We start from the raw sequence: 20955 nt of genomic DNA on the forward strand, positions 1-20955 counted from the left end.
TGCTTACAGCCCAACACCGTGCAGGACGTTTGGCATTTGCCAGAGAACACCAAGATTGGCAAATTCGCCACTGGCGCCCTGTGCTCTTCACAAATGAAAGCAGGTTCACACTGAGCACATGTGACAGACGTGACAGAGTCTGGAGACGCCGTGGAGAACGTTCTGCTGCCTGCAACATCCTCCAGAATGACCGGTTTGGCGGTGGGTCAGTCATGGTGTGGGGTGGCATTTCTTTGGGGGGCCGCACAGCCCTCCATGTGCTCGCCAGAGGTAGCCTGACTGCCATTAGGTACTAAGATGAGATCCTCAGACCCCTTGTGAGACCATATGCTGGTGCGGTTGGCCCTGGGTTCCTCCTAATGCTAGACCTCATGGGGCTGGAGTGTGTCAGCAGTTCCTGCAAGAGGAAGGCATTGATGCTATGGACTGGCCCGCCCGTTCCCCAGACCTGAATCCAATTGAGCACATCTGGGACATCATGTCTCGCTCCATCCACCAATGCCACGTTGCACCACAGACTGTCCAGGAGTTGGCGGATGCTTTAGTCCAGGTCTGGGAGGAGATGCCTCAGGAGACCATCCGCCACCTCATCAGGAGCATGCCCAGGCGTTGTAGGGAGGTCATACAGGCACGTGGAGGCCACACACACTACTGAGCCTCATTTTGACTTGTTTTAAGGACATTACATCAAAGTTGGATCAGCCTGTAGTGTGGTTTTCCACTTTAATTTTGAGTGTGACTCCAAATCCAGACCTCCATGGGTTGATAAATTTGATTTCCATTGATAATTTTTGTGTGATTTTGTTGTCAGCACATTCAACTATGTAAAGAAAAAAGTATTTAATAAGAATATTTCATTCATTCAGATCTAGGATGTGTTATTTTAGTGTTCCCTTTATTTTTTGGAGCAGTGTATAAACAATAACTGATGGCCCGCTCTCCCGATCACAACAGATAGTTCAGATGAAAAGGTAAGATTTGGTGGATTTACGTGGATTCATGGACGCGCAGAACGTCTGGATTAGACYGAGTTAAGGAAGAGAAAGCAGCGAAGTCGGGCGATGGCAATTTCCTACTTTTAATGAGTTGAGATCTGTCGGACATTTCCACCTGACCTAATTAAAGCRCCCCTGGCCCAGCTGAGCAACTGGCCATGAATTAAAGGATTCTTCCACCAACTCCATGGGCCTTTTCTACAGTCACAGATACCTTAAAAAAAATGTAGGGGTGTACATCCAAAAACCAGTCAGTATCTGGTGTGGCCACCATTTGTCTATGCAGCCCGACACATCTTCTTCACTTAGAGTTGATCCGGCTGTTGAATGTGGCCTGTAGAATGTTGTCCCACACAATGGCTCTTCAATGGCTGTGCGAAGTTGCTGGATATTGGAGGGAACTGCTCAATGGGTGACATGTCTGGTGAGTAAGGAGGCCATGGAAGAACTGGAACATTTTCAGCTTCCAAGAATTGTGTAGAGAACCTTGCGATATTGGGCCATGCATTATCATGCTGAAACATTAGGTGATGGCGGCGGATGAATGGCACGACAATGGGCCTCAGGATCTTCTCATGTTCATTGTCCGTAGCTTATGCCTGCCCATACTATAACCCCACCGTCACCATGGGGCACTYTGTTCACTCCGTTGGCATCAGTAAACCTCTCGCCCACACGACGCCATACACGTGGTCTGCGGTTGTGATGCCGGTTGGACATAGTGCCAAATTATTTAAAATGACAAGAGGTGGCTTCTGGTAGAGAAATTAACATTGGGTTCTCTTGCAACAGCTCTGGTGTACATTCCGGCAGTCAGCATGCCAATTGCACGTTCCCTCAAAACTTCAGACATTTGTGGCATTGTGTTCTGTACCAAAACTGCACATTTTAGAGTGGCCTTTTATTGTCCCCCAGTATAAGGTGCACCTGTGTAATGATCATGCTGTTTAATCAGCTTCTTGATATGCCACACCTGTCAGGTGGATGGATAATATTGGCAAAAGAGAAATGCTCACTAACAGGGATGTAAACAAATTTGTGCACAGAATTTGAGAGAAATACGCGTTTTTGTGCTTATGGATAATTTCTGGAATCTTTTATTTCAGCTCATGAAACATTGGACAAACACTTTGTGTTGCGTTTATATTTTTGTTCAGTATATGGTTTCTACTTTTTAACATTGGTATACAGTTGAAGTCGGAAGTTTACATACACTTAGGTTGGAGTCATTAAAACTAGTTTTTCAACTACTCCACAAATTTCTTGTTAACACACTATAGTTTTTGCAAGTCGGTTAGGGCATCTACTTTGTGCATAGTAATTTTTCCAACAATTGTTTAGACCGATTATTTCACTTATAATTCACTGTATCACAATTCCAGTGGGTCAGAAGTGTACATACACTAAGTTGACTGTGCCTTTTAAACAGCTTGGAAGATTCCAGAAAATGATGTCATGGCTTTAGAAGCTTCTGATAGGCTAATTGACATCATTTGAGTCAATTGGAGGTGTACCTGGTGGATGTATTTCAAGGCCTACCTTCAAACTCAGTGCCTCTTTGCTTGACATCATGGAAAAATCAAAAGAAACCAGCCAAGAGCAATTTCCAAATACCTGAAGGTACCACGTTCATCTGTACAAACAATAGTATACAAGTATAAACACCGTGGGACCACGCAGCTGTCATACCGCTTGGGAAGGAGACGCGTTCTGTCTTCTAGAGATGAACGTACTTTGGTGCGAAAAGTGCAAATAAATTCCAGAACAACAGCTAAGGACCTTGTGAAGATGCTGGAGGAAACGGGTACAAAAGTATCTACAGTGGGGCAAAAAAGTATTTAGTCAGCCACCAATTGTGCAAGTTCTCCCACTTAAAAAGATGAGAGAGGCCTGTAATTTTCATCATCACTTCAACTATGACAGACAAAATGAGAAAAAGAAATCCTGAAAATCACATTGTAGGATTTTTAATGAATTTATTTGCAAATTATGGTGGAAATAAAGTATTTGGTCAATAACAAAAGTTTATCTCAATACTTTGTTATATACCCATTGTTGGCAATGAAGCAGAGTCAAAAGTTTTCTGTAAGTCTTCACAAGGTTTTCACATACTGTTGCTGGTATTTTGGCCCATTCCTCCATGCAGATCTCCTCTAGAGCAGTGACGTTTTGGGCTGTTGCTGGCAACACGGACTTTCAACTCCCTCCAAAGATTTTCTTATGGGGTTGAGATCTGGAGACTGGCTAGGCCACTCCAGGACCTTGAAATGCTTCTTACGGAGCCACTCCTTCCTTGCCCGGGCGGTGTGTTTGGGTTCATTGTCATGCTGAAAGATCCAGCCACGTTTCATCTTCAATGCCCTTGCTGATGGAAGGAGGTTTTCACTCAAAATCTCACGATACATGGCCCCATTCATTCTTTCCTGTACACGGATCAGTCGTCCTGGTCCCTTTGCAGAAAAACAGCCCCAAAGCATGATGTTTCCACCCCCATGCTTCACAGTAGGTATGGTGTTCTTTGGATGCAACTCAGCATTCTTTGTCCTCCAAACACGACGAGTTGAGTTTTTACCAAAAAGTATATTTTTGGTTTCATCTGACCATATGACATTCTCCAATCTTCTTCTGGATCATCCAAATGCTCTCTAGCAAACTTCAGACGGCCTGGACATGTACTGGCTTAAGCAGGGGGACACGTCTGGCACTGCAGGATTTGAGTCCCTGGCGGCATTGTGTGTTACTGATGGTAGGCTTTGTTACTTTGGTCCCAGCTCTCTGCAGGTCATTCACTAGGTCCCCCCGTGTGGTTCTGGGATTTTTGCTCACCGTTCTTGTGATCATTTTGACCCTACGGGGTGAGTCTTGCTGGAGCCCCAGATCGAGGGAGATTATCAGTGGTCTTGTATGTCTTCCATTTCCTATAATTGCTTCCACAGTTGATTTCTTCAAACCAAGCTGCTTACCTATTGCAGATTCAGTCTTCCCAGCCTGGTGCAGGTCTACAATTTTGTTTTCTGGTGTCCTTTGACAGCCTTTGGTCTTGCGCATAGTGGAGTTTGGAGTGTGACTGTTTGAGGTTGTGGACAGGTGTCTTTTAACAAGTTCAAACAGGTGCCATTAATACAGGTACAAGTGGAGGACAGAGGACCTCTTAAAGAAGAAGTTACAGGTCTGTGAGAGCCAGAAATCTTGCTTGTTTGTAGGTGACCAAATACTTATTTTCCACCACAATTTGCAAATAAATTCATACAAATCCATCACAATGTGATTTTCTGAGGTTTTTTTTCTTCTCATTTTGTCTTTCATAGTTGAAGTGTACCTATGATGAAAATTACAGGCCTCTCTCATCTTTTTAAGTGGAGAACTTGCACAATTGGTGGCTGACTAAATACTTTTTTGCCCCACTGTATATCCACAGTAAAACAAGTCCTATATTGACATAACCTGAAAGGCGCCTCAGCAAGGAAGAAGCCACTGCTCCAAAACCGCCAAAAAAAGCCAGACCACGGTTGCAACTGCACATGGGGACAAAATCATACTTTTTGGAGAAATGTCCTCTGGTCTGATGAAACAAAAGTAGAACTGTTCGGCAATAATGACATCGTTATGTTTGGAGGAAAAAGGGGAGGCTTGCAAGCCGAGGAACATCATCCCAACCGTGAAGCACGGGGTGCAGCATCATGTTGTGGGGGTGCTTTGCTGCAGGAGGGACTGGTGCACTTCACAAAATAGATGGCTTCATGAGGAAGAAAAATGATGTGGATATATGAAGCAACATCTCAAGACATCAGTCAGGAAGTTAACGCTTGGTCGCAAATGGGTCTTCCAAATTGACAATGACCCCAAGCAAACTTCCAAAGTTGTGGCAAAATGGCTTAAGGAAAACAAAGTCAACGTAATTTGACAAAAATATTTAAATTATAATCGATGGTGGTCTTTAGAAATGTAGTGTTTTAACAAAAGAAATTACTTGGAATTCTTAGTGGTCTGACTTATAATTTATTTCTCAAGAAAAGCAAAATTCATTTTTTTGTTTCTATTTTATAACATTCTCTCGCACAAATTGTGGGCAGAATTGAAAAAGTGTGTGCGAGGAAGGAGGCCTACAAACCTGACTCAGTTACACCAGCTCTGTCAGAGGAATGGGCCAAAATTCACCCAACTTATTGTGGGAAGCTTGTGGAGGCTACCTGAAACGTTTGACCCAAGTTAAAACTTCTTGATGCACGGATCCCTTTAGCGGATCATTTTCGTAAACAGACGCTGAAATTGCAGAGCGCCAAATTCAAAAAGAATTGCTAAAAATATTTATATTCATGAAATCACAAGTGCAATATAGCAAAACACAGCTTAGCTTGTTGTTAATCCACCTGTCGTGTCAGATTTTGAAAATATGCTTTACAGCGAAAGCAATCCAAGCGTTTGTGTGAGTTTATCGATCACTAGACAAAACATTAAGAACACCTAGCAGCAATGTATATTGGTCACGAAAGCCAGAAAAGCAATAAAATGAATCGCTTACCTTTGATGATCTTCAGATGTTTGCACTCACGAGACTCCCAGTTACACAATAAATGTTCCTTTTGTTCGATAAAGATTATTTTATATCAAAAAACCTCCATTTGTTTGGCTCGTTATGTTCAGTATTCCACAGCCTTAGGCAGGTCATCAAGGCTTGACACAAATTCCAAATAGTATCCGTAAAGTTCGTAGAAACGTGTCAAATGTTTTTAATAATCAATCCTCAGGTTGTTTTTAACATCAATAATCGATAATATTTCAACCGGACTGTAAACTATTCAATACTGGAGAGAAAGAAAATGTCGAGCAACCAGTGTCGAGCGCATTAACTAATGTAAGGACTTCCGTCTATCTACTGACGCGTTTTGATAAATCTCGCTCATTTTTCAGAATAAAAGCTTGAAACTATGTCTAAAGACTGTTTACACCCTGAGGAAGCCATTGGAAAAGGAATTTGGTTKATATCCCTTTAAATGGACGAAAGGCAGGCAATGGAACAGTGATTTTTCAAAAATAAGACTCACTTCCGGGTTGGATTTCCTCAGGTTTTCTCCTGCAAAATCAGTTCTGTTATAYTCACAGACAATATTTTGACAGTTTTGGAAACTTTACAGTGTTTTCTATCCTACTCTGTCAATTATATGCATATTCTAGTATCTGGACCTGAGAAATAGGCAGCTTACATTGGGAATGTTATTTTTCCAACATAAAAATTCTGCCCCCTAGCTTCAAGTTTAAATGTATTTGGCTAAGGTGTATGTAAACTTCCGAATTCARCTGTATGTATTTTTTCTATTTTAGATGACTTTAAATGTATTAATGGATGTTTTAGGTAGGMAATACATAGGCTAAAATAACATTTCATGTATTTTAGTTTTTCTTGGAATAGAAACACCATAATATACATTTTAGCTTTCACTATGCAGAAATCGCTCTGCCATTTCCTGGTTGCTAAAACTCTAATAGTTCACCTAATTTCAGTTTGTGGCAAAATAAGATGGTACAATGATTCTCTATGCTACACTATCTAAATTTGGTCGGGTCACCCAAAAAATTACATATTGCCATTTTAATTAAGCTAAAATATCAGAAATAAATCGTAAGTAATGAAGGCCAGTATCAGCTTCTTTTCATAAATAAAAGAGAATAATTAATCTCAAACTGTAGCAGTCAAATGATTTGCGCACAAAAGCAAGCTCCAATTTAATTTGCATTAAGCGTGGGAAATGCTCTTTACAAGTGAAATATTTAGTATTATAAAGACAGAAAAATACACGTCAAAGTTTAATTACACAAAGGAATATTAGTGGGAATATAACCATAATATAAAAAAGAGAATGGAATATATTTGAAAAGCCTAAAATTGAAAAATACATCCCCGTGTGGATGCTATTTTCCTATTTATTTATTTTTTTTTGATTGGAGAGAAAAAAAACAAGTAGGCGGCAAGTACGGTGCAATAGACTTTAGTGAACCATTTCCAGAAAATGTATACAAAAGAACACATTTAGGAGCAAAACATCCTGAATATCAGGACGCACAACTGCAACGCGTTTCGACTACTAATTCATACGCACATTGCATCTGAAACTGTTCTCTAGAGATTGCAATCCATCTGTCCCCATTGAAAAGTTTGTTTCGGGCTCCATCTACTTTCATTCCCCCTAGGACAGGACAAATCGTCTTTGTGATATCACGCCAGGTTTAGCAGAAGGCATGAAGAGCTCTGCTTAGCTTCAAATGCCCAGATTTATGCATTGTGACACTTTTGTTTACCTAGGGCCCCACAATAAGACATTAGCTAAACTTCTTCCCGCTAATGAAAACAACTCCACAAAGTATTATTGTCCAAATAATCTGTGCACACCTCAGATTGTTTTGGCCCAGTAGGTGGCGTTTGACTCCTTGTAGCTTGAAGTGTTTGAAATAGTCTAATTGGTCTGTGTCAGCCTGTGCAGAATAGTAAGGTAGTAATCATTTTTTATGAAGTCTGGTACACCCTCCTGTAGACTCTTAAAAATGGTTCTTCACCAACATCTTCCTCAGTGTTGGAACCAAATAATGTCTCATTATTTGTTTTTCAGATTAATCTTGTGTTTTGAGAAAGTAGATAACAGTTTAATACTAACATGTATGAATAATTTAGGTAAAAAGTTGGATATTAAATGATGTGTGGTCTGTCGTGCAGTCGAATTTTACAATATACAGCGTGTCCCCCAATATGTGTATATACAGTGCCAGTCAAAAGTTTGGACACACCTACTCATTCAAGGGTTTTTATTTATTTAGACTATTTTCTACATTATAGAAAAGTAGTGAAGACATCAAAACTATGAAATAACACATATGGAATCATGTAGTAACCAAAAGTGTTAAACAAATCAAAATATATTTTATATTTGAGATTCTTCAAAGAAGCCACCCTTTGCCTTGATGACAGCTTTGCACACACTTGCATGAACTTCGTTTACTTCGCTGCCATCTGATGTTTATTGCTCGTTATTACATTAGGAGAAATCACCATGCAAAAACTACAGCGCCTGGGAGAAGATGCAAAAACTGAACCATTTATTAGTTGAGCAGTGAGCACCATCATAATGTAGGCCAATCACCAATGTCTTTCCTTGTCATGCCAAACATGAACATTGGTTTTACTGTAATGTTATGACCAGATGTGGAACCTGTGTCTCTCAGGGAGCTGGAGGAGTATGTGGACCGTCTGAGGAGAGACTCGTCCTCCGGCAAARGTCAGCTGTCAGTCACCCTCAGGGACGTGGAGGAGGGAGCTGTCAACCTCAGGAGGGTGGGAGAGGCCTTGGCTGGACTTAAAGGTGAGCACTGTCTGGGGCTGCTGCTAGAGGTTAGCACATCATTGACCACAGGTAGATGTTCAAGTGATTAAGTTACCAATAGCAGGAGATACTCCATAGCAGCATTAATCATATACAACCAGTCAGTTCTGTAATGTTTTAAGATATGTGAAGGGTAAGAAAGGACACTGTGGATAGCTGACGCCTCTTCGATGTGTGACAACTTTAGGATTTATGGTCCCTCCCTCCCCTCTGTCAGGTGAGTTCCCAAGCCTGCATGGGAAGATGCGGACGGTGCTGCGTGTGGAGGTGGAGGCGGTGCGCTTCCTGAAGGAGGAGCCTCATAAGATGGACAGCATGCTTAAGAGGGTCAAAGCCCTGACAGAGGCTCTCAGCGGTCTCAGAAGGTACATGCTGACCCTATATATCATCCAGGACATGTAAGAGGATGATTGATGATCTGAGTAGTCAAATAAAGTCGTGCTGTGTTCCCTTCAGATGTGTCACAGAGAATCATCCTCACAATCCCGAGCCTGGAGCAGCCAAAGCAGCCACAGCAGAGGGGGGTGTAGAGCCTGCCACTGCCCAGTCTGAACCCCTCCGGAAGAATCTCCCCACCATGGAATCCCCCAAACCTCAGCCTAGGCCCTCTGTCAGAYCACCCCAGCCACAGGTCAAGAACCCTGCAGGCAGGCCAGACACAGCCCCCACCTCACCTGACATTGTCCACCGTGTGAAGAGCTCTCCCGTCAACATGCAGCCTTGTCAGCACTCAGCGGCTCTGCCACACCACCCCAGCCCCCCACTGACCTCCACCCACGGTCGAGACTCCCCCACCGTGGCCAAGGTCAGTCCCCGCAGCCGGGAGAACAGCCCGGCCCTGCAGAAGAGAGTAGTCCCTTGGTGTGGCGATGGACCGGCACCCACGGCCAGCAGCACTGAGACCACCTCACAACCACCTGGCTCAGAGGAGATCCACACCAACAGGGGCAGCATCAAACACATCGTCATGGACGTTGAGGTAGTCATAGTCAGTCTGATAATCCTAGTAATTATTTTATCGTCTGTAAAAACACATGGGGTCAGTTTCCTGTTTAAGCCTAAACCGAGAAAAAAAATATTCAATTGAGGTTATTTTTAGTCTAAGACTGGACTTAATCTGGGTCYGGGAAACTTGCTCAAGGTAGCTGGGTTGAGATGAAGAAAGTCTTTAAAACTGAGATGACTGTTACTTACTGTGTAATGTAATATATACCACACTATCACTCAAGATGATTAAACAGAGCCCTCTACTGAGATTGGTTTATGTTAGAGAACTGGCAAAGTGCATCTACATTTCTGATCGGTATGCATTGAGATGTCTGGGCCATTCTCCTCCACCCCACAGACGGCAGAGAGAGAGCAGGACCTGGAGGAGGGGAGGTCACCACAGAACTCAGCAGCCACCTTTTCTGGGAGTGAGTTTGAGCAGATTCTCCAGGAGGCCCAGGCCAGCCTGATGAAGGCCATACCTGACCTGGAGGTGACCGAGACAGGGAGAAGGGAGGCTCAGTCCTCCCCTCCACCCCTAGCTCCAGACCAGCCATCTCTCCCAGACCCAGAGCTTCCCCTCAACACTCCACTGCCAGACGAAGTAGATGCCCCTCAACCTACTAAGGCATCTCTTCCAGGTAASAAACTATGGAAGTTAATAGATCAATTCAATTGTTGGAAGCATCAAAGTTACCAGTTTGCTGTAATTTTTGGTATTTTTGTAAGAAACTCTGGAAGGACGCAGAATGCAGAACCATTGTACAAACTGGCAGATTTTTCATCATCCCCAAACAAAACTGAAGGTGTAAATAATCATAATGATACATAAGAAATGTGGAAATAACCATCTTGGTGAAAGGCAAAGACCAATAAGGCAGAATCACTTTCCTTAAATGTATCCATAATGGAAAGAAAATTGCCTTTATTAATGTGTATGCTCCAAATTCATATTATCCTACTTTATTTGATTCTCTGAGCAGCATATTGTTAGAATTAACTGAATTCCATCTGGTTATTGGGAAAGACATGAATGCCATTTTGGACATGCGGGACAAATCTAATAAGACTAACTACAATCCACATGCAACCAAGGCTCTCCAGCATATACTCTCTGATTACAATCTCAGTGATGCCTGGCAAGCACATAATCCAAAAGCAAATTAGTAAATGTTCTACTCAAACAGGCATAAAACATTATCCTGAATCAATTGTATATTATTTATCTACACCTCTATTTTCTAAAATTAAGAAAATAGAAAATCGAGCTTGCCCGATCACCACGCCTACTACTGCCAATTACACATTTCAGATTCTCCTACAAAATGGCGTTTCAACGTTTTATTACTACAAAATCCTACATTCTGTGATCAATTTGAAATTGAACTAAATTGATTCATAATGATCAATAAAAATTCAGGCGAATACCCCCAGATTCTATGGGATGCCACAAGTTTTTTTWTTTTTTTTTWAAATAATGCAACTGCATTTGCATCTGGGTTGAATAAATCACAATTAAAGAAGATATCAGAATTGGAAATGCTGTTAACTGCGTTAGAGCGTTCTCAATAAACACTTTTTTCAGACTAGGTAGCTGTTACTCTTTCCAAAGTCAATACATAACTTAATTTATTGATAAGACAGAGAGCATAATTTGCCGTCTTTCGAGTTAGACTCAACCATAACTTCCATGGTAATCGCCCCAGTTGTTTACTGGCCAACAAGCAGTAATGATCAATTAGCTGATATAGCAACTATTGTATCTGAATCCTAAATACATTTTTTTTTTWAATGTATTTTACCTTTATTTAACTAGGCAAGTCAGTTAATAACAAATTCTTATTTTTAATGACTGCCCGACTTGTTCACGGGCAGAACAACAGATTTTTACCTTGTCAGCTCGGGGATTCGATCTTGCAACCTTTCGTTTCCTAGTCCAACGCTCTAACCACTAGGCTACTAATCAAAGCTTATCCCCCTTCCATAAAGAACTGTACACCTCTGATTGTGAATCCACACCAAGCCAGACTATGTCCTTTCTAAAAGAATAAAGAACTCCTCTTCTCTCAACAGAGGAAGCCACCTCGCTGGGAGCCTAAATCTCTCTCAATAAACTCAAAACAGCATTGGATAGCATAAATAAAGGCAAATCACCTGGATGGGATGGTATTGCCCCTGAGGTCTATACATTTCTTTGGAATCAATTAGGTCCACCATTGCTCAAAATTATTTATACAGCCGTTCACAAAGGTTCATTTGGGAGAGATGTGTATACAGCACTAATTTTGCTTTTATTTAAAAAAATTAAGAATGCCACCCAGTGTTCTCACTATCTTTGATAAACACAGATATTAAAATGTTTTCCAAAATGTTGTTGTCCCATCTCAAGACTCAAAACCTTTATCCTCGGATAACCTCCATTGACTATTACATATCTTAAATGCTTCATCAGAAACAACAGCTGTTTTATTTTATTATTATCTTTTACCAGACCCATTAGCTTGTTGCCAGATCTTAGAAAACTGTTTTGCCTTGACAAAATACATTGTCTTGACCAAATACAATGCTATTTCTCTGTGAACAAATTGACAACAGACTTTCAGCGTTCTTATAGAGAAGGGCACTCAACATGTACTGCATTGACACAAATGACTCATGATTGGTTGAAAAAATATATATAATAAGATTGTGGGAGCTGTACTGTTAGATTTCAGTGGAGCCTTTGATATTATTGACCATAACCTGTTAACTTACAGTAGAAGTCAAAAGTTTGGACACACCTACACAAAGCAAAGGGTGGCTACTTTGAAGAATCTCAAATATAAAACATATTTTGATTTGTTTAACTTTTTATTGGTTACTACATGATACCATGTGTTTTATTTAATAGTTTTGATGTCTTCACTAGTATTCTACAATAGAGTAAAAATAAAGAAAAACCCTGGAATGAGTAGGTTTGTCCAAACTTTTGACTGGTACTGTATGTTTTATGCATTTTCAACCTTAGATAGCTCTGAATCCACGATATGGCAATCTAATTGAACTCAGAGGGCTTTCTTTAATGGAAGCCTTTCTAATGTGAAACTTGTAGGGTGTGGTGTACCGCAGGGCAGCTCTCTAGGCCATCTATTCTTTTATATTTTTACCAATGACCTGGCACTAAACAAACCCTTTGTGTCCCTGTATGCTGATGATTCAACCACATACAATGCATTCAGAAAGTTTTCAGATCCCTTGACTTTTTCCACATTTTGTTAACTTACTGCCTTATTCTAAAAAAAATTTTTTTTGTTTTTTAATACCCCAAAATGACAACACGAAAACAGGTTTTTAGACATTTTTGCAAATGTATAAATAATAAAAAACATACCTTATTTACGTAAGTATTCAGACCTTTTGCTTTGAGACTCAAAATTGAGCTCAGGTGCATCCTGTTTCCATTGATCATCTTTGAGATGTTTCTACAACTTGATTGGAGTCCATTTGTGGTAAATTCAATTGATTGGACATGATTTGGAGACGCGTGCGCACACACACACACACACACACACACACACACACACACACACACACACACACACACACACACACACACACACACACACACACACACAAGGTCAGGCACAGATCTGGGGAAGGGTAGCCCAAAACTTTCTGTAGCATTGAAGGTCCTCAAGAACACAGTGCCCTCCATCATTCTTAAATGGAAGAAGTGTGGAACCACCAAGACTCTTCCTAGAGCTGGCCAAACTGAGCAATCGTGGGGAAAAGGGCCTTGGTCAGGGAGGTGACCAAAAAGCTGATGGTCATTCGGACAGAGATCCAGAATTCCTCTGTGGAGATGTGAAAACCTTCCAGTAGGACAACCATCACAGCAGCACTCCACAAATCAGGCCTTTATGGTAGAGTGGCCAGACTGAAGCCACTCCTCAGTAAAAGGCACATGACAGCCCACTTGGAGTTTGCTAAAAGGCACCTAAAGGACTCTCAGACCATGAGAAGGGGTGGCTTCGGGACAAGTCTCTGAATGTACTTGAATGGCCCAGCCAGAGCACGGACTTGAACCCGATCGAACATCTCTGGAGAGACCTGAAAATAGCCTTGCAGCGACGCTCCCCATCCAACCTGACAGAGCTTGAGAGGATCTGCAGAGAAGAATGGGAGAAACTCCCCAAATACAGGTGTGCCAAGCTTGTAGCATCATACTCAAGGCTGTAATCACTGCCAAAGGTCCTACAACAAAGTACTTAGTAAAGGGTCTGAATACTTATGTAAATGTGATATTTGAGTGGTTTTGTGGAGCACAAGAAAAAGATTGAGGAGAAAAAGAAAGAAAAAATCAATTTTAGAGTAAGACTTTAACAAAAGAAAATGTAGAAAAGGGGGCGCTGGTGAGCAGCAACATGTGAAGTCGCGTTTTCTCGGTGCTCCGATTCAGGGCGAACAATTTACTATTAATATTTGACCAACACCTCCCCCACCGTGTTAATGTTGTAACATTTAATTTGGAATCAAACCCAATTTACTAATCTGGCTTTTTTTCTGAAAATGTTGGCATTTTTATCGTAAAATGTTGAGACAACAATGGCCGCGGGCCACAAAKGAGCAGGCCTCTGCTGAAACCTCGGGATCACCTGACACGGACTCTGATCCCCCCCCGACCTAGACATCGTAATGGGTGGCTATCATTAAATCTGAACAGACTGTGCTGGCTAAGTTGGAGTCATTATCCATTGACCTTTCCACACAAATAGCTATTCTCACCACCGAGGTCAACATAAAGATCGACTCCGTTAATGAAGACTTGGTGAGACATGACACCCGTCTGAATAGCCTGGAAGATGGTGCAAATATTTACTCCGACAAAGTGGTGACACAAAGAGCAAGTCACCCGGCTATCATCAGATGTCGTCAAACTAACTTCCAAGGTTGAGGACCTCCAGAACAGACAGCGCCGGGGGAACAGTCGAATTTTCGGTGTGAGAGAGGGACTCGAGACCGTAAGCGGAATGCAACCTACCCTGTCCATAGCTAAACTGCTACAGGAAATTCTAGGCCTCGATTACGCCCCCACCCGCACAGAAGCATACAGTCCGCACCGAAAAGTTAGTTAAATTCCACTACATTCAGGAGAAGGAGGATGTCTTCCGTAAGGCAGCGCGAGAGGCTCCCATCACCCACGACGGCCGGAATATTTGCATTTACCCGGACTACACGGTGGCAGTCATGAAGAAGAGGTCAGCCTTCAACGAGGTGAGGGGGCTCCTACACCGCTGTCTGGACACCAAGTTCGGCATTCTTTACCCAGCTGTACTGAAGATAACTACTCCCAAAGAATACATTGTCGCGCACCTACATCCACAGGAGGACAGGCGGCATAATACTAACTAGCCATTGTGGGCTGATACTGTGACCCTGCACTAGCCGTGCTAACTCAACCAAGGACCAACTAGTGAATTCATATCTTGATTAGAAACGTACCTCCACCCTGCTGCCAAAAAAATGACAATTATTCATCCAGTAATTTAACGCTATGAACAATGATGGTATGTATAGGGTGACATGTTCTCACAAGGACAATATAGTTTGAATAGTATTTTATTTACAGTACATGGCACAATTGGCTTTTACCAACTAGCTGCGGCTGTATAGGCACAGTGCTAGGTGACGCGGTAATAATTAGCCTAGTCGCTGCCTAAGGCTAGCCACTGAGCTCTCTTTCCATGCCTTAATAGGATACCCTACTAACATACTGTGAGCATGTTTAATACATATACGTTTATACTCCCAAAGGACCATGTGTATTATTCTTTACTATGTAACTGGTTGGTCCGCTCTGGTGCTTGTGGGCGGATGGCACGGGTTTATGGCAGGTTGTATAGCCGAGCGACGGGTATTAATTACAATGCCAGTCCATTTTCAGTGTTCTGGCTTGTTAGGATGTTCAACAGAGGGTTACATTTATGCAAATGTTGAATTTTACTGGGTTTGTTTTCCTATTTACTTACTTAATTAAATGTTTTTGTTGTGTGTATATATATTACACACACACACAGTTGAAGTCGGAAATKTACATACACCTTAGTCAAATACATTTAAACTCAGTTTTTCACAATTCTTTACATTTAATCCTAGTAAAAATTCCCTGTCTTAGGTCAGTTAGGATCACCACTATATATTTAGAATGTGAAATGTCAGAATAATAGTAGCAAGAATGGTTTATTTCAGCTTTTATTTCTTTCATCACATTCCCAGTGGGTCAGAAGTTTACATACACTCAATTAGTATTTGGTAGCATTGCCTTTAAACAGTTTAACTTGGGTCAAACATTTTGGGTAGCCTTCCACAAGCTTCCCACAATAAGTTAGGTGAATTTTGGCACAATCCTCCTGACAGAGCTGGTGTAACGGAGTCAGGTTTGTAGGCCACCTTGTTCGCACACACTTTTTCAGTTCTGTCCACAAATTTTCTATTGGATTGAGGTCAGGGCTTTGTGATGGCCACTCCAATACCTCGACTTTGTTGTCCTTAAGCCATTTTGCCACAACTTTGGAAGTATGCTTGGTATGCTCATTGTCCATTTGGAAGACCCATTTGCGACCAAGCTTTAACTTCCTCACTAATGTCTTGAGATGTTGCTTCAATATATCCACATAATTTTCCTGCCTCATGATGCCATCTATTTTGTGAAGTGCACCAGTCCCTCCTGCAGCAAAGCACCCCCACAACATGATGCTGCCACCCCCGTGGTTCACGGTTGGGATGGTGTTCTTCGGCTTGCAATCCTCCCCCTTTTTCCTCCAAACCTAACGATGGTCATAATGGCCAAACAGTTCTAATTTTGTTTCATCAGACCAGAGGACATTTCTCCAAAAAGTATGATATTTGTCCCCATTTGCAGTTGCAAACCGTGGTCTGGCTTTTTTATGGCGGTTTTGGAGCAGTGGCTTCTTCCTTTCTGAGCGGCCTTTCAGGTTATGTCGATATATGACTCGTTTTACTGTGGATATAGATACTTTTGTACCTGTTTCCTTCAGCATCTTCACAAGGTCCTTTGCTGTTGTTCTGGGATTGAATTACACTTTTCGCACCAAAGTACGTTCATCGCTAGGAGACAGAACGCGTCTCCTTCCTGAGTGGTATGACGGCTTCGTGGTCCCATGGTGTTTATACCTGCGTACTATTGTTTGTACAGATCAACTCGGTACCTTCAGGTGTTTGGAAATCGCTCCCAATGATGAACCAGACTTTTGGAGGTCTACAATTTTCTTTCTGAGGTCTTGCCTGATTTCTTTTGATTTTCCCATGATGTCAAGCAAAGAGGGACTGGATTTGAAGGTAGGCATTGAAATACATCCACAGGTACACCTCCAATTGACTCAAATGATGTCAATTAGCCTATCAGAAGCTTCTAAAACCATGACATAATTTTCTGGAATTTTCCAAGCTGTTTTAAAGGCACAATCAATTTAGTGTATGTAAACTTCTGACCTACTGTAATTGTGGTGAAATAATCTGTCTGTAAACAATTGTTGGAAAAATTACCTGTCATGCACAAAGTAGATGTCCTAACYGACTTGCCAAAACTATAGTTTGTTTACAAGAAATTTGTGGAGTGGTTGAAAAACAAGTTTTAATGACTCCAACCTAAGTGTATGTAAACTTCCGACTACAACTGTATATGTGTTTTAAGTCATCCCAAGTGGATGGGGTTGGTCTGGGGGGGGCATATACCTATACCTCCTTTTTATATATTGTTTTCCTAACCCTCAAATATGCATATAGCATAAGATACCTTGGATGGCTGAGGTGGTTCTATCAGGGCACAAGGCGAGACCCAAATGCAGAAACAGGAGCCAGATGGTATCGCTCCGATATTTATTATAACAAAGGGAGTGGTCAAAGGCAGGTCGGGGACAGGCGAGAGTTCATAAACCGGGTCAGAGTACAAACAGTACCAGACGATAGGCAGTCTCGAGGTCAGGCCAGGCAGGGGTCAGAAATCAGATCCGAGTCCGAAACAGTACAAGGGGATAAGCAGGCTGGTGGTCAGGCAGGAGGGTTCGGAGTCAGGACAGGCAAGGATCGAAACCAGGAGGACTAGAAACAAACAGAGACTGGGAAAAAATAGGAGCAAGGAAAACCGCTGGTTGACTTGGCAAACAAGACGAACTGGCACAGAGAGACAGGAAACACAGGGATATATACACCGGGCATAATAAGCAACACCTGGAGGGGGTGGAGACAATCACAAGGACAGGTGAACCAGATCAGGGTGTGACAGGTTCCCTCCAGAATCCCCTTCCCTAGGTGTAAACTTGATTATGTTTGCCCTGGATAGAGCTTTACTGAGGTTGTTTAACACGGTAGCATGTTGCTCTAGTCTAGGAGAGGTAGATGCAGCCTTCCAACCGGGGGAAGGCCAGCACAGGGGTCCAAGGTTTTCTTCAGGGTATTTTACTGTTTTTAGCAGTTTTTTTAAATTTTCTTTATATTTTATTACTCTGACCTTTCAGCACACTGGCCATGTGATTGTACTAACATTCATTTCTGATTACTATGATTATGCCTAATTCACATACTCTAGGCTCCACTTGCTTTATCAGCTGGAACGTGAAAGGAATTCACCAGGTGGTCAAGCGTAGCCAAGTGTATCTTAAGTCCGGACATGGTTTCTTTCCAAGAGACCCATCTCCGGTCCAGCGACCATGATAAACTAAAGAGAAAATGGGTAGACCAAATATTTCACTCCGACTTTGGTGCTAAGGCCAGCGGGGTAGCCATCCCTATCAGAAAAGGCACCCTGTTTGTCTCCTCCAAAGTAATTTCATACTAATGGCAGATATACACTGCTCAAAAAAATAAAGGGAACACTTAAACAACACAATGTAACTCCAATCAATACACTTCTGTGAAATCAAACTGTCCACTTAGGAAGCAACACTGATTGACAATAAATTTCACATGCTGTTGTGCAAATGGAATAGACAAACAGGTGGAATTATAAAGGCAATTAGCAAGACACCCCAATAAAGGTGTTTCTGCAAGTGTTGACCACAGACCACTTCTCAGTTCCTATGCTTCCTGGCTGAGTGTTTGTCACTTTGAATGCTGGCGGTGCTTTCACTCTAGTGTAGCATGAGACGCTGCTGCAGCGGAATCCAAACAGCAGGGAGTTTTTACTACATGCAACTCAAATACGAACGCGATGGATATCCAATGGCCCATCTAATACCTGATTGTCTGCGAGTGATTACAAACCCAAATGCAACGTGGAAAACGGGGGAATCAGACAACGACTTAAAAAAATGAAGAACAAACTTCCCTTACCCACCACCTTGCTGATTAATGCCCAGTCACTGAGGGGAAAGCGGATGAGTTGTCAGCAAGAATCTGCGCTTCCAACACGAATACCGGGAGGCCTGTTTGCTGGCATTTACTGAGACTTGGCTGGATGACAGAGTCCCGGACAGAAGAATGGAGCCGGCCGGCTTCACCCTGGTCAGAGCGGACCGCGATCTGACAGTCACAGGGAAACTTCACGGCGGGGGCGTCTGCCTGCTTGTCAGGACCATGTGGTGTAAATCGATCCTGGTAAGAGAGCGACTCTGTACCCCCGACATTGAACTGCTTTCTGTGTCACTGCGACCTTACTATCTGCCCCGTGAGTTCCCCCAATTGTTTTGTTACCGTTGTGTACATTCAACCAAAAGCTAATATAACAAAGGCATCAGAGATTATTTATAATCTGTCACAGAAACTGGAATCCATCTCCCCCGACGCACCCAAATTTATTTTAGGGGATTTTAACAACTGTACCTTGCGCAAAGTTTTGCGCACATACCATCAGTATGTGAAATGTCACACTAGGAAAATAGGACTCTTGATTTGTGCTATGGAGACAATACCAAAGGCGTTCTCTGCACCACTAGACCTCCTCTGGGACATCAGACCACAATGTGTCTACTCTCAGGCCAACTTACTTTCGCCTCCTGGAGAGGGAGAAACCCACAGTTAAAACTGTCCAGATCTGGAATGACAACAGTATCACTTGTCTCCAGGGGTGTTTTGACTGTACAATGTGGAGGTATTCTTGAGGACAGCAGCTCCTGATCTGGATGAACTCACAGAGGTTATTTCACGACTATGTAACTTCTGTGTTGAGTCCATGTTTGCCTACTAAGACCTGTAAAATCTTTCCTAAAACAAAGCTTGGGTTATCAAAAACATCAAAATCACTAACTGATAGGAAGAAGCAGTATGCTGGGGTGTGATAACAGGCTTTAAGAGATAGTACAACGGTGAGATAAAAAAGACAGATTTACTGTGGACAAGGAGGCATACAAGCAAAGGGTGGAGAGGACGCTCTCTCCAGAATGCAAGGGTGGCTGGCAGGGATTAAATCCAGCTAGCGCCCCCCATATAGCAGGGAAAAACATGCTGACCCTGGGGGATATGAGGGCCAAGAACAGGGGCCTAATGGACTGAATGTTTTCTTCTCAAGATTTGAATCAGACAACTTCGTGTCGGAGGTTAAAACAAATGGAAGCATCATTACATAATGTTTGAGGAGTTGTTGTTCACAGTCTCTGAATGTTTCTAAAGTGTTCAGGGAGGAACGCATACAAAAGCCCAGGCCCAGACAAAATAAGTGGGCATGTGTGTAAAAAACACTGTGGCTGAACACTGGCTGGTGTTTTTACACAGACATTTTCCAATCCTCACTCAACCAGCAACAACGTTCCAGTATGTGGAAAAATCTATAATTATTACACAATGTTCTAAAGTTCGAATCCCTCTTGGCTGAATGACTATCGCCCTTCTGCTTTGACATCCTTAGTAATGAAATGCTCTTGAGAAAATGTGTGAAAAGTCATATTCTCAGTGTCACCCAGAAGCTCCTCGACCCATTTCAGTTTGCCTATCAGACCAAGAGGAGTTGATGATGCCATTCTTACCCTCCTTAAACATGGTCTAATAGGACATTCTAGAAGGTACCAAATCCCATGTCAGGTTCTTGTTTTGTTGACTTTTCTTCTGCCCAACACAATCCAGCCCTACATTACTGGCACAGAGACTCATTCGGGACTTTCCTTAGATGGGGGCGTTTTGCTGTTGGACTTCCTGAGCCAACGCTCACAGCGAGTCAAAATAAGTCCCCATGTGTCGGATATACGCAACACCAATACAGGCTCTCCTCAGGGATGTGCTTCCCCACTTCTGTTACATCTTGTACACTAATAGTTTACTAGTTCCCATACTGACAGACCACCTCGTTAAGTTCGCCTGATGACACTCCTTGATCAGCCTGTTGCATGATGACGAGAACTCATGGCCCGGGCCACAGATGACTTTGTAGATGGTGTGAAATCACACTTGGTCCTCAATACCAACAAGACCAAAAGAGATGTGACATAGACTTCAGGAAGCGTACAACACCTACCTCTGCAACATCTATCAGAGGTCAAAACATAGAAATTGTAGAGGAATATAAATATCTGGGTGTCTTCTTGGACAGTAAGCTTCAGTGGAGTAAATGTACAGAACCAGATCTACAAAAAGAGCCAACAGAGACTGTACTTTCTAAAGAAGTTGGGTTC

The 20955-nt window shown here is 42.3% G+C and overlaps 1 protein-coding gene across 1 annotated transcript in view; it reads left to right on the forward strand.

Moving 5' to 3' along the window:
• si:ch211-207d6.2 (sickle tail protein homolog) overlaps window positions 1-20955 on the forward strand; it is an 85396-nt gene that overhangs the window by 53734 nt on the left and 10707 nt on the right. The window contains exons 10-15 of the mRNA XM_070436563.1: window positions 8211-8347; window positions 8586-8733; window positions 8825-9347; window positions 9714-9996; window positions 14110-14162; window positions 14438-14643. Of these exons, the coding sequence (XP_070292664.1) occupies window positions 8211-8347; window positions 8586-8733; window positions 8825-9347; window positions 9714-9996; window positions 14110-14162; window positions 14438-14643 (1350 nt within the window). The remainder of the gene's footprint in view (window positions 1-8210; window positions 8348-8585; window positions 8734-8824; window positions 9348-9713; window positions 9997-14109; window positions 14163-14437; window positions 14644-20955) is intronic.

The sequence above is a fragment of the Salvelinus sp. IW2-2015 genome, linkage group LG32, assembly GCF_002910315.2.
Source record: "Salvelinus sp. IW2-2015 linkage group LG32, ASM291031v2, whole genome shotgun sequence".
Classification (NCBI taxonomy): domain Eukaryota; kingdom Metazoa; phylum Chordata; class Actinopteri; order Salmoniformes; family Salmonidae; genus Salvelinus; species Salvelinus sp. IW2-2015.